Source organism: Dermacentor andersoni, chromosome 3, assembly GCF_023375885.2.
Source record: "Dermacentor andersoni chromosome 3, qqDerAnde1_hic_scaffold, whole genome shotgun sequence".
Classification (NCBI taxonomy): domain Eukaryota; kingdom Metazoa; phylum Arthropoda; class Arachnida; order Ixodida; family Ixodidae; genus Dermacentor; species Dermacentor andersoni.
Window position 1 is genome coordinate 30588442 of NC_092816.1, and position 14196 is coordinate 30602637.

At 47.9% G+C, this 14196-nt stretch overlaps 1 protein-coding gene across 1 annotated transcript; it reads left to right on the forward strand.

Moving 5' to 3' along the window:
- The first annotated feature begins 381 nt into the window (after positions 1 to 381).
- LOC126518036 (putative methyltransferase DDB_G0268948) lies at positions 382 to 12257 on the forward strand. Its single transcript, XM_072286710.1, has 7 exons — positions 382 to 1105; positions 2642 to 2814; positions 3585 to 3742; positions 5261 to 5459; positions 8199 to 8296; positions 9061 to 9195; positions 11072 to 12257. Exons 1-7 carry the CDS (start codon positions 1066 to 1068, stop codon positions 11157 to 11159), a joined length of 891 nt encoding a protein of 296 aa, XP_072142811.1. The 5' UTR covers positions 382 to 1065; the 3' UTR covers positions 11160 to 12257.
- Positions 12258 to 14196: the final 1939 nt, after the last annotated feature.

Genomic DNA, 14196 nt, shown 5'->3' on the forward strand with positions numbered 1-14196 from the left:
GTTTAGTTCCTTCTTTCTTTTTGCCTGCTTACTTACCGTGCCTTCACTGCTTCTAAGTTTGATTCTTTAAAGAGAGAGAGAGAGAGAGAGAGAAAATGATAACTTGAGCAGTTTACGTAAATATTTTAGTAGGCCTACACAAGGAATAGCGTCAGTTGAGAGAAAAAACCAATAAAGGCCCGCATTCGCCGAAAATTCAAATGTTAATGCTAAAGCCTAAGCCACAAAGTCGCCAACTTATCAGAAGAGCCTAGCCATTTTCTTGCCCCCCGGCTACCTCCGCAGTGAGCGAGACAGAGGGTAGAGAAAGGCAGTTTACCTAGAACGGAGCCCACTTTACTACCCTACAAGTACTGCCCATAATGCGAAGCAGTGGCGTGATATATGGCGCAAAATAGCGCACATTAAGTGGGCCTCTTCAGTTTTCCACTTCTTGCTACCGGCGGGCTGCCAGAGCCAGTCAGAGCGCCTTAAATATCGCTTAACAAAGGGTCCACATGGAAAGGAAGGGAAGGAGATGCCTACGACGAAAACCCTAAATAGACGCAAGAAAATCATAGTCGTCGTGCGTTCCTCTCTCAGTCCATTGCACAGGCCCGTAGACCGCAAGGAACGAACTGACGCAGCCTTCAGCGCGCAAACGTCCGTTTCTATCGTTGTCCTTATACCTTTCTTTCTGCCAGTGCGCGAATGCGATGTCCCTCAAGCATGGTGCACAGAGCTTGCTATTTCGTGCTGCAATAGGGGCATATGTAAAGCATGGTGCGCAGTTGTTTCCTCCGAGCCGCAGGTGTGATAAGACACGTCAGACAATTCCTTTCTAACCTTCCAAGGTGCACCAACGCTACCTAACAGATGGAAGGATAATCCCGTGTTTCCTTCTTTTGAGTACGTACGAATGTTTATCTCACTTGGCATATTCCTTGAATTGGGTACGAGTCACAGTTGACCAGCATCATCATCATTCGAGAAGAACCCAACCACAAGAAGAAAGCGCTGGCGGCTACAGTTTGGAACGTTGTGAACATCTTCTCACAGTGACATCTCAAGTCCCCCGCAATACCCATGCTACTGCTTCGAGCTCTCTGGAGACGAAGTCCCCTGCGTGAGTTGAAAACCTCACTTCTCAACGGCTTCATGGCATGTCACTTAAGGTCCGAGGCAACAAGTTGGTCGGGATCCATAGCGTTCCTTTGCAATTCTAGCCCAGATTAATGAGACGCGCTCGCGTCCGTAGCACACTTGCAAATTAAGGCAACCATCGTATAGCGCTGTGGCCGAAGTTTTGGATTTCAGAGAGAAGTCATGCACGAGCACGGCCCACGCAAGGCAGGCGCAGTGGACTAACGCGTCATATTCGGACCCGCTGGTGACATTATTACAGCATTGCTCCAGCACGTATACGAAACCGTGGAGTGTTGGTGACGTGGAGACAAAAGAAAGCTTCCACCCAGAGGGAATGCGCGACGCTCAGTCGAAACGTGCCGTTCGCACCGGTGTCCGATGGGGTACAAATGCTGCACATTCGGTGGGCGCGAAGAGGTTCGGAATTTACTATGGTTTGTTTTTTCGAAAGCGTTCACAAGCATCTTTACTGCGCGCACTTTTGCAGACGGCGGTGGTGATGCGCGTATGTGCTTCTAAAGGATTCGCATGGAGGACTATGGTACTACACGACCTCTCGATGTGTACATATCAAACGTGGCCTCAGGGTGAAAATATCACGGAGTACATGCTGAACACTTGCCGATACACGGCATTTGTGATGCTGTATTACGGTTAGCAGCTACAGCTGGGCTATAAAAAATGACACAGTTTAAGGGCCGGGTCAATTTTGACCAGCATACTCTCCGACGGGCTCTTCAATTTTTTGTGTACGGGGCTTTTCTGCATACTGCGGCGAAACAGAGCGTGGTCACGCCGTATGGAAATGTCACCGGGGACCTTATGCTCTAGAGAAGAACGTCGTGCCCGCTGTGGGGCTTTACGCCAAGAAGCAGCCCCATGGTATCATGACAGCGAACATGACGGCGATGGCGGCTGATCATTAGTTACAATTGAAAAGCTTCGGGAACATAGTCCCAAATGTGGGAGCATATTGCATGGTACACATCGCTATGTTTACGTGGGTGTTCATTCACAAACATTTATTCAGTCAGTCTATATATTCTCTACGGGCGTTTTTCGTAAATGTCTGCGTGATGCCTACAGAAAGCCTGTGGTAATGTGGCCTTGCGGCTTTGGCTATTGATTTTGTACGAATAACCAAATTGTAAATTTGTGGACCACAACTGACTCAATTGATTAAGCCTGGCACTAACTTTTGCCTGCAGAGAGTCCGTATACACTGCCAAATATATATAGATAGTCTATTAAATATCAACCTCATAGATATTGTGTTGCGCTCACACACACCATATCTTCATATATACGTCTGTATAAAGAAAAAATGGATGGTATAGTTGCAGCCTGCGTAGATTCCATAACTAAAAGGACAAGTTGAAAAACGCCGAGCAGTCTACGTGATATCTACAGACAGCTCAGGAACTGTCTAAATTCATTTGTACCTACCTAATGCTCGTGCCTATCACATCGCGCATCACCATGCATCGATAATTTAGCGCTCTCCCCTGCGGCGCAGTGCAAAGCATCAGGACTCGCCGTCAGCCGACAAGGCGTCTGGAAGACGAGAGCCCACGGGACAAGTACCATCTGAGCGTCGACGGCACCGACCTTTCGAAGCTTTACAAGCAGGCGCGGCCGACACTTCCGGATTTCGTGATTCAAGACGTCATAGCATACGTCAACCAAAAGGTGACGGAAGCCTTGTAGTTGCTGTAGAAGCATGTCATTTCGCGGCAGCTATATATTGTTGACGCCATATATGTAATCGGAAGCCCGGGTCTGCAAAGATCATTGCACGTACAGGTCTAGCCACACGGAACTTACTTCCGTCGTATTTATGGCGCCGTCGCGTTGCCGCGTTCGTTTCACGTTGCGCGCTCACGCTGCAATCAGGGCTGCATATCGTAGAAGGTGTTTGTAAGCTTAACCGGCAAATTATTCGACAAATCGAAGCGCAGTAACATCAGTGTTTCCTCGCGCAGAATCATCGATTAATCGGCCGATTCCGTACGCTATTCAGCCCTGATTGCACTGCCCTTCCTTCCTTCCTTCCTTCCTTCCTTCCTTCCTTCCTTCCTTCCTTCCTTCCTTCCTTCCTTCCTTCCTTCCTTCCTTCCTTCCTTCCTTCCTTCCTTCCTTCCTTCCTTCCTTCCTTCCTTTCTTCCTTCGTAAATGAATGAATTAGTTTTGTATACCAGACAAGTCCTTCGCGAACTCGATCGATTCGCTTTCCAGCAACTATCTTCCAAGCTATATCGAACTTGGTACAGCGTCTGCCCTTGAAAGGCGATGCCGTAAAGTTCGATTCCCGAACTAGGGCGAATTTTTCTTGCTTAGCTGCTAAATTTGTCCTACGAATTCATTTGTGCTGTTTTCACGTGCATGCCAACCTTGCCTTTCACACAAGAAAGCGGAATGTGGTGAAGCCTATAGAATGGGTCACGTGTCCTTGCGCGCAGCTGTCCAAGCGTGAGCTGTGCGTTGACGTGGGCTGCGGGCCCGGCCAGAGCACCGAGCTGTTCTGCCCCTACTTCAAGAACGTGGTGGGTGCCGACATCAGCCATTCGCAGATCGAGGAGGCCAACGCCATGCGGCGGCACGGAAACGTCACCTACATGTGAGCCCTCGTCGTGTTCGGTTTCTCATGCGCGAGGTTGCCGATTTCGTACTATGAACACCCACTTAGGTACGACGCACGGAACGCGTTGTTTTGCGTAGCCTAATGAAAAGCAATGGGCAAGACGTTTCGAGATTGACCCCGGTTTGCCACGAACCACGATAAGTATGAGGCAAAACTTCACGTGTCCGTTACTTTTCGAGGTAGGCTTCGTGGTTGTAAACATTAGGGTGCACTACGGACTGGGACAAGGACAACACGTAGATGTATAACTTATAATTAAAAAAATAATTACGGAGTTTTATGTGCCAAAACCACGATCCGATTATGAGGCACGCCGTAATGGGGGACTCCGCAATAATTTGTACCATGGCACCTGGGGTTCTTTAACGTGCACCTAAACCTAAGTACACGGGTGATTTCGCAGCTCACCCTCATCGAAATGCGGCCGCCGTGGTCGGGTTATATAACTTATAACTGCCTTCTTTGTTAAACACTTATAGATGTGATTGTTACATCGTGTGTATACGGACAGCAAGACGGAGGTCAGGTAAAAGGAAAATACATTCACGCAGAGCAATAATTGAACTGGTTATATTAAGACACGACCTTAAATACACTTTTCATATGTCTTTGTCTGCAGCGATTAGCAAACAGTATTGTCGCACCTCGATCTTATACATCGCGCAGTGTATTCAAAGCTGATAAATCCGAGGTTTGGGTACGGGCTAGTTGGTATTCCATGGTATCAATCATCACTTACAGCGCATACATAGACGAGGAACAAAAAGGACAACGAAGACAAGCGCTGGTCTTCGTCGTCCTTTTTGTCCCTCGTCTATGTATGGGCTGTAAGTGACGACTGATAAAGGCGCCTATGGATAGCTTCGTTGTTCTTAGTTCTAGCGAGGGGCACGCTGTCGGGTTGCGGGATGCTTACCCTGAAAATGCGAAGGTGATTCCCCTCGCAAGTCGCAGGAAACATAGCCTGGTACCATGTGACAGAGGAATATAAGCTTCCTGCACTTCTTCACAACGGCTGTCTCACGGTCCGGTAGGTTCAGGGAACGTGTGACTTGCGTAACCGAAATTCGTTCGTGGTATCAGCGGGTAGCAAAAATAAAGTTGTCTCCCCCCCTACCCCCCCCCCCCCCAACTTCCCTCTTTTTTCGCGGCATTCGGAGATTGACCTTGGTGCCAATAATAGTACACCAGAGTCCTTCAGTTCAAGATTGCACTGGGGACTTGACACACTTGCTCTCAAGCCCACAGCGGCTTCTCCGCGGGCGAATGCGGAGAACAACAAGTTGTCGCGCTTAAGTTCACGGCTAGAGCAAGAGAAGAAACTCTTCGTTCGTATATAAGAGTGTCTACCTTGCGCTAATGTTTGTTGCGTGCATAGGTTATCAACTTGTCCGTGGCACCGCCCTTGTGAACTTTACAGCACAACTGTACCGCCCTCTGGCGCGCTTTCGAATACATGGACTGCTTGCTACTTTCGTCGTCCCTCTGCGACAGAGAGGCGCACGCCGAGTGCCTGCCGCTGCGCTCCAACTCGGTCGCGCTGGTGTCGGCGGTGAACGCGGTCCAGTGGTTCGACCAGGACGCCTTCTTCTCCGAAGTGCGCCGCGTGCTGGTGGAGAACGGCGTCCTCTTTGCGGCCATGCACCACCTGAGAGCGCTGCTGGAACCTGACATGGACAACTGGCTCTTCCAGGTATGTTGTGAGATGCCACAACTGCGGTAGATCGCGGTTCCCATCCTCATTATAAACTGAAATCAAATTAAATCAATTTTTATATTGATCAGTGATCATCGTAAAAATCTTAATTGGGCGCTGTATGTTCGTCCACGAGATGCGATCATACGTGCGATTGCTTATCTCGAATCAGCTAGACCTGTCACACTTACAGAGAACCTGGTAACCGGTTGTGAGTTGCGCGAGCACCTGCAGCATCTAGCAGGTGATGGTAGATGCTGGGAGTTCTAGGACTGTTCGTTCCGTAGCCTCATGGACCGAGCATGCGGCATGATGATGCGTAGTCGTGTTGTCGCGTGGTCGACCCGTACTTTCTTTCGCGAAAGTAGACGACCAGTTCAGCCGATTGACCACCCTAGACTGTGTGATTCACACAGTGCCAACACAGAACAAGTTTTTAATGTTTCCAACTGGCCCTGTGGTCAAAGCCGTTTTATCCCTTGGATGACGACGTGGAAAGGTGGCTGTATGACCGTTGGAACTCGATGAACCTTGTTTGAAGCTTCAAGGACGATGTGGTTGTTACGTTTAGCCCTACGTTGAACCGGATGATCTTTAAAACACAGTGCATGAAGTTGAAGCGTAGTATGGACGAGTTAAGCGCCAAGAAAAAAGAAAACATGAGGCGAAATCAGAGGAGGATGGGTTACAATAAGGGATCAGATGCTACTAGTACAATTCAGTGATATTCTATCGCGTTTTCGTATTTCCCCCCTAAAATATAGTTGTTAAAGTGTTAATGATTGCATAAAAATACTGCATCATTTAAGTGAGGTTGGCACGGAAAGAAATCAGGAGTAACTCGCCGACTTAAGGGGTGCCTATAGGTAGCGAGGATGCATTGTTTGCGCATATTATTACGCCATAGTTACCACTTTCATCGACATACACATTTCCTGTGACCGCGGCAGTTGTAATGCTTCATCTGTCTATAGCTTCTTACAAGTTGTTGACGGCTACATCATTGAGACTGCTGGGCAAGGAACGCATAGCTAAGATATCTGTATCTGCTTTATTGTATGTTCTTTCAGCTCTTGTATCCAATGCCCGCTACCGGTTGTCTCCGACCGCTGTTTTAAGTCAGCCCTTACGAGTGCGTGCTTTGAAATTTTCTCATCTAGATATAACTGTCTTATGTATATTTACTAAAGCTCTTGGATGTTGCGACCTAAATGTTACAAAGTGGTCAAGTAAAGAGTACCACCCGACGCACACTGCGTTGGTGCCAATACGTGTTATCTATACCACATCAGGCAGCTTCTGGCACCCTCGTGTAAGGGAAGTAAAGGGTGCCGAGAAGAAACGGCAGGAGAAGCTGTGAGTTACAGCGTAGTACATGGAAGAAGGGATGCACACAGAAGCGTCTAAGCGCATGGCATGGCATGGCAAGAACTTTATTTTAGTCCAGAGAAACTAGGGTCCGAGGGCACAAGCCCCCAGGCTAAGTCGGTGGCTCCGCCCACGTAGGCACCGGTAGGCCAAAGGCTTTCCCGATGTCGTGAGCTCTCCGGACGGCCAGGAGTTGATCTTGGAGGACTTCGCTGGATATGCGCCGACTCCAGTCCTCCTCACTGTTGAGATCCGAAGCCCTTTGGTTGGGGCACAGCCAGAACATATGATCAAATAGACACGGAGTGTGTCCACAACTTTTACATTCCGCGGGAAAATCCCGGTCAATTTTGTTAAGCACAAAAGGTGTGGGATAAGATTTAGTTTGAATCATTCTTAATGTGACTGCCTGAGCTCGGTTGAGCTTCTGATGGGGGGGAGGAAAAAACCTCCTGCCTTCCCTATAGTGTGAGGTGATCTCATGAAAAGTAGTAAGTGGGTCTTTGTAGGAGCCGCAGTCATCCTGGAGCAGTTCCTGATCTGATGCGCGGCATGTGAGATCTCGCACAGCAGAGTGAGCTTGCTCGTTAGGATTGCAGCCACTGGGGCTGACCGAGTGGCCCTGATGAGCCGGAAACCAGACTAGGTGTGAGCTATCCAGTTGGTCGTAATTATGAGTATTAATACTGTGTATAAGTAACTTGTGTGCTTGCACTGAGATGAAGCCGGCTGAGTAATTCCTAATAGCTGTACGGGAATCAGAGAAAATCGTGGAGCCTCTCCTCATTGTAATTGCAAGTGCTGTGCTTGCTTCTTCGGCGGCATGAATGGAGGTCGTTCTTAGTGACGCCGCGTTTATTAATTTACCGCTCTCATCGACCACGGCAATAGCGTAGCGGTTGCCCGATCCATAACTAGTTGCATCGACAAAAAGAGCTGAGCTGTGTTGTTGGTGCAGTTTACCCAGAATGCATTTGGCCGTCTAAGCGCTGCTACTGCAACTGTTTTGAACTGCCTCCGGTATCGGAAGAAAACACAAATTGACGTGGTCTTGGAGGCCACGGTTTCCTCATACCGCGGTTGTTTGGCCACATTTTTGCGCCAGAAACATGAAACTTGTGCGCGAGCTCAAATGCATCACAATATCCGAGACAATTCTGCTTTCCGTCAGATTCGCAGCTGAGCAGAGCAAAATTAGAAACACTCTTCGGCTGTACAATTACTAATGCAACTAATACTAAGGCGGCATGCGCCTTTAAGTGCCCACAGGCACTGTTCCCAAATAACTGGTGACGGTCAAGTGTAGAAATCATTGACTATAGTCGGCTGTACGCGACATCAAGACCATAAAGCTTTTCTGGTGTGCAGCTGAGAAAAGAGAAGTTCTCGGACTACTTGCTGTCCCGCCATAAGTACTGGGATGACGGCTATGGCAGCATCGAGGTCCCCTTCAAGGGCGTACGAAGGTGAGAGCGAAAGCGCTTGTGTTTCTACTCACGACAAAGATCTGGTGTATCGTCTGGATAACAGTGGGTGCGTCGAAAGCGCTGTCACGTTGTGTTTGTAGAGTCTCGTATTTAGCAGTATTTACCACTAACCAATCTCCCATAACTCTTGTACACATAGCCCCTCTCCCCCTCTTCGCCCTCTTCTCACTACAGCGTCAGCTCACTTAGAGCAATAAAAAGCTCATGCTTTTGCCGTACCGCAGGTGGCGTTGGCGCCATGGTCACTCGTTGAAGTCATGCTCATTTGTTGACGTCATGGTCACAATTTTTCGAACACAGATATTCGTCCTTGAATCTAGACAACGTCCGAATCGCAAGACCGGCCCACTGAATACAAAAGTATTTAAGGACTACGAAAGTAGTTTAGGAAGCGTGTTCGCAGCCGCGAAATTTTTGACTAGATGTTAGGAGCCAGCTACGGATGAGCGCGTATAAAAGTGTTCTTGTAAGCTTCACAGAAAATACTTAACGTACCCCCCCCCCCCCGCTCAATAAACAACAATAATAAAGAAGTTTGATGCTGAGCTCCAGGCAAAGCCTACACATAATGTGTCCGAGTTGAAGTAAATTATCTTATATACGCTATACGCATGCACGTTTAGGCTCGTTAGCGACTAATTCGGTGGATTAGTTTTGCAGTTTACGCCGATCCTATTCAGACGATATGGCTTCAGCCGAAAGTACCATGGACGGCACCTAATTCTGTTCTATCTCGCGCGCAGGAAGACCATGCTGAGCAAAAGCACCCTGACGGTGTCGGGCGTGATGAGCCACGTCAACACGTGGAGCCTGGCGATCATGATGCGCGAGCAGGAACCAGCAAGGGCCCAGGCCACACTCGCCGAATTCAGGGACAAGTACGCGCAGGCATGCATGCGACTCCATTGAACTCTCCCCAAGTGTTTCTCGTGCAGCGATAGGTGCACGTGACAGCGTCTGCGCGAGATTGCGTAGCAGTGCGCTATTAGACGTTTAACGGGCATGGCAGAGAACTTTCGTCACTCGTTATATTCAGCCTGTATCTCCAGAGTTGCTAGGCTGCTTCTGGTGTGACTTCCGCAAACATATTATCGGCGTGAAAGGCTGCATGTATGCTCGCGTTTTTATCATGTTTCTTGTCTTTTCTTGCCGTTACGGCTTCAATGATGTTAAAACACCTTGTAATGCTGCCATGAAAGCTCAAGAGAACTTTCTTCCTCATCTTTACGAACATCGACGCTTGAACGTCCGATTCCGCAGGTAATTAGCACTATTGATAAATTAGGCTTTTGTTCATAAGTACTTATTGGTTCGGCAAATGTTAAGCGTAACATTGAAAGGAAGGATGAGAGCGATCTGGATCAGAGAGAAAACGGGGATAGCCAATATTTTAGCCGTGGTTAAGAGAAAAACATATACGGACGATTACAATACTCCATAATGCGAAATTTGAGCGCCTCATGATTTCGCTGCACCCTCCTTCTCTGATTTCCTCCTCGCGCTCTCTTCGCTATTGCCGTCTTTCATCACCCGCTGTGCTCCGCGTTAGCTCTTTCATCATTCGCTGTGCTCATTTGCTTGGTTACACCGAGGGACGACGCCGACGCGAAACGCAGGAACTGACGCCTGGGAGCTGTGCTGTAAAAGATGGAGCTGGGCAGGACATGTAATGCGTAGGCCAGATAACTGATGTACCATTAGAGTTACAGAACGGGTATCTAGGGAAGGGAAGCGCAGTCGAGGAGGGAAGAAAATTAGGCGGGGTTATTAAATTAGGAAATTTGCAGGCGCAAGTTGAAATCAGTTAGCGCAAGTTAGAGGTAATTGGAAATCTCTGGGAGACGCCTGTGTCCTGTCGGAAACAAGAATAGACTCCTGCTGCTGTTGATAATGATGATGACGACGTGCTAGTTTTATCAGTGCAGCATGTTCGTTTTCGCCGGTCTCCCCTATCTGTTGTGCTGTTATTTGAAGCTTCGTTCTTATAGTCTTTTATTATGCGTGCGAATCGAAGTTATCCGTAACATGCGTCGTATACTACGTATAAGTATTTCGATAGGGCAGAGGAAGGTGTATTGAATCTACATATATAGCGTACATCGTTGTCTGCTTTTGAGGGGACTATACCAAGTCGCACTCAAGTGAAAACAGTCAACATTTATTTAACGTTATAAAGTAAAGTGTGCTTCATTCGACGCGTCAGGTGGGCATGTATTGATAAGTATTGTTATTTGTGCTTTGACTTTTTCAAAACTGGGCTGTAGTTAGCGCTAGAATACAAATTCCGCGTTTAATTTAAAAGTAGGCGGAAGTGAACTTTGAAGTTAGAAAGGTTCTAATGTCCGCGGCTTCGTTTGGTTCTGAATTCTAGTCGTCTTGAACCCCATGTTTATTTCTCACTCCACTTGAAAGTGATAAAACAGGCACTTAAGACGAAAATTATAACCGTTCTTCTTGGCGTATAGCCGTATAGCCGTGGTAGACGACCCACCATCGTGGTCCTCTTTCTCGAAAGAATGTAAAGCTTGTGCATGCGCCGCCAGAGCTGATGCGCATGCGCGCAGCTGTCCTCGCGCGCAGTTTGCTTTCTCGATTCGGGACATGGCGCTAGTGATCGCACGAAATTCTAGCGCGCACCGCGCATCGCTCAAAGTGTATATGCTGAATCAAATTGTGTTTTTTTCTTTCCATTCAAAGTTCGGTTTTCAGTGCGCGCCTTGTAAATAAGGTTTCATGTCGTCGTGCTTCCCGCAGGATCCTATCAAAGATGAAAGATCACCCTGAGGAAGACCCAGTGATAAACGTCGCCTTCATGACGTCATATTTTATGTGCCGGAAGTAATTGTTCCACGGATTCGAGCTTGAATGGCAAAAATACACTCTCAGATTTTTTTTCATTCTATGGAATACCTACAGAGGCATAGTCAAATTTATTTACGCGGGTATACGCATAAATGTTTATCTATATGCACGAACTGACCATCGTCTTGGTGCGGGCGTAAGAATACCGGCAATAAAGTAAAGCATCCGGTAAAAAAAAAAGAGAACTATACAGACATCTTTGGCGACCTGAACTTGTTTTTTACTTACAACGCAAAGCAAGCAGCGGCACGCAATGGTGTCACTACAAAGGCAATGAACGCGGTGAGACGATGACGCGACACCGACGCCGCCGCCGACGACTGCGGCGTGATGTCGGCGATACGACAAAGACGATGCTGAAGACGGTGCCATGACGAAGACGACGGTGACATTTCGTTACTGAACGCTGGATATTCAGGTGTCCGTATCTATCAACCTATCTAACAGTGATTTCAAGTGTGCTACTATCGACGAGCAATAAAATATCACGGCTTTTCAGTGAGCGGAACCGAGTACACGTTTCGCTCATTTCGTTTATAGAAAGAATGCTAGAATACCTCGATAAGCTAGAGCAAATGAACGTACGAAGCCTACGACTTAAGTCATTCAATTTATAATCAAAATTTATAATCACTATTGCATCGCAACGCGCGTGCGAAGCGAGGCGCACGCGACTACAAAAAGCGGCAGCATTCATTCATGTACCCGTCTCGTGCCAAGCAGAATAAACACGTGGCTGCCGAGATTGCAACGGTGCGCCTGTTGCGATCACGGAGGTAACGAAAAACCAGAAATATTGCCCACTATAAAAAAAAAAGAAAAAAAAACACGCCGCTTCGAGCACTGTCACCAACAGTAAAAAATGCCTTTAACTGGGAAATGTAACGTAACCTGTAAAGAGGAGGTACTTTGCTGTGAATCAAGTGTTATTTCATGAAAACCGCCGTGGTTGAACGCGGTTAAACAAAGTTTGTCGAGCGATAGCACGGTTTTGCTTCCTTTGGGAAAGGACACAGACGCTGCTCGGCGCCGTAAGCAACTGCCACATCTACAATTGCACCACAACACACAGACGCTGCTCGGCGCGGCAGCAGATGCCAGCGAATTGGCCTTCACGTTGCGTCTCGCTTCGACGCGTCGAAAGCACAGATACGAAGCTACCAGCACTCTGCGCATTTTGTACGCATCGCAGATCGCTTTCAAGGCATGAACGCCCACGCGGCGCACGCAGCAGCCGCCGGTAGGGGCAGGCTAGGTCCCAGTTTGATCTTGGCTGATCCCGAAGGTCAAACTTACGGAGCCAGGCATTTTATTGGGTTTGTACCTGGAGTAGTAGACCTATCGGTCTAAAAGGCAATCTTCATTATCCTCCCCTGATCGCCATCTACGATACGCCGACTGAATCTAAGTTCCTTCTCCCCGGGGTGCCTAGGTGTGCAAGAAGGACATTTAGGCACCCTACTTCTCTGGACCACGCCCGCCCGATCTCGTTATTGATTTCCTGACACGAGCCCTGCAGCTTTTTCTGCACTACATGGAGCTTACGAGGCGGAGTCTACACGATTGCGCACGGCACGCACTTCGCTTAAATTGTACGTAGATCGCTAAACGGAGTCAACATAATTCTAATATTCTTGTCCCGCATTGTGCACACAGGCGGACGAAAGTAGGGATAGCAGTTTTATCGGCCGTATAAACTTGGAAACATTCGCTTACTAACTAAATTAACAAGCGTGGTGTCAGCGTGCACATGCAAACACGAACGCATCACACTCTGTGAGCGCGGACAGTCTCGCTGTCAAAACGCCGGTACGAGCAAGCGCGGCAGCAGCAGCGAGCGAAGTGACCTTCGTGCGTTCTATCGCTTCAACGCAAGAGCGGCGAGAACGCAGCGCACTCAAAGGTATGAGCCGTCTGCAGAACCATTTCGATATAGGGCGCGCGGTCTTTCAAAGTATGCACTTGTTGGCGAAGACAGAACAATATAGTTCGCCGGACCTTTGCGTCGGGTCAATTATTGCCGTGTCGTGGGCGCGCTGCGTGCGCGGGTGGTTGCGGACGCCCTAATAAAGCTGTCTAATGTTTTGCATACGACGTGCTTTCCAAAGGCCGGCACGCGCGCATTTGACAATTAACAGGGTTGTCAAACAGGACATGATTGCCTTATCAACCTACTGCAATCGTGTCCTATATATAAGCACGATGTTTGGGGAACACTATCGCACCAGATAAGCTACCGCTGGCTTCGCGAGTGCAGAGCCTTATCAAAAGAGGGCCAACACTGTACACGACACATATCTATAGATTTGCGCAATGTGTCGAAATGAAAACACATTCTAAACAAATATAATACAAAGACACACACAAATACTACTGACTCGCATCGCGGGAGAGGCTTAGGGGCACGCAGATACCTTACAAACAAACAAAAATTGCCTCCATATAAAATCTCGAGAAAGTGCGTCAATATCCAGCTGTGTGGAGCACCGTCATTTGAAATACACGTGAAGCTGGTGTCAGAAGCAGCAAGCGTTTGCACGATGAAGTGCACTGGACAAGCAATCCAATCTACTACATCATATTTCCTTTGTTCTCGTATTTTACACATTGCACATGCTAAGCATCTTGCATGTCGACATCCTGCTCCGAGAACGACAGCATCCAGTAGATAAAAATATGTTACGAGATTTTATACTCAATACATTTGTCGGACGCACGTATTTATTTATGTAGACACCAGTGAGAAATAAAAGCCATGATAATTTTTTTTCTCGTTTGCATTGAGAGGCCCTAATATAGCTCAGCAGTTCACTAAACCTGCTGCCTATGTCGACGGCTGCATCTCTCTCTGTCAGAAATTGTTAAAAACCATTCAAGTTTAAAAGCTCTTTGTAGCTGCAGCTCCCTTGTTCAGCACAAGTAAAAATGGCCTTGCCGCTATTGTCCGAAGATATGTTGTGCTGTGGCTGACAAGGCAAAGACAGAAACACTGTCGTCTGTCACGTCTGCCCCGGAGC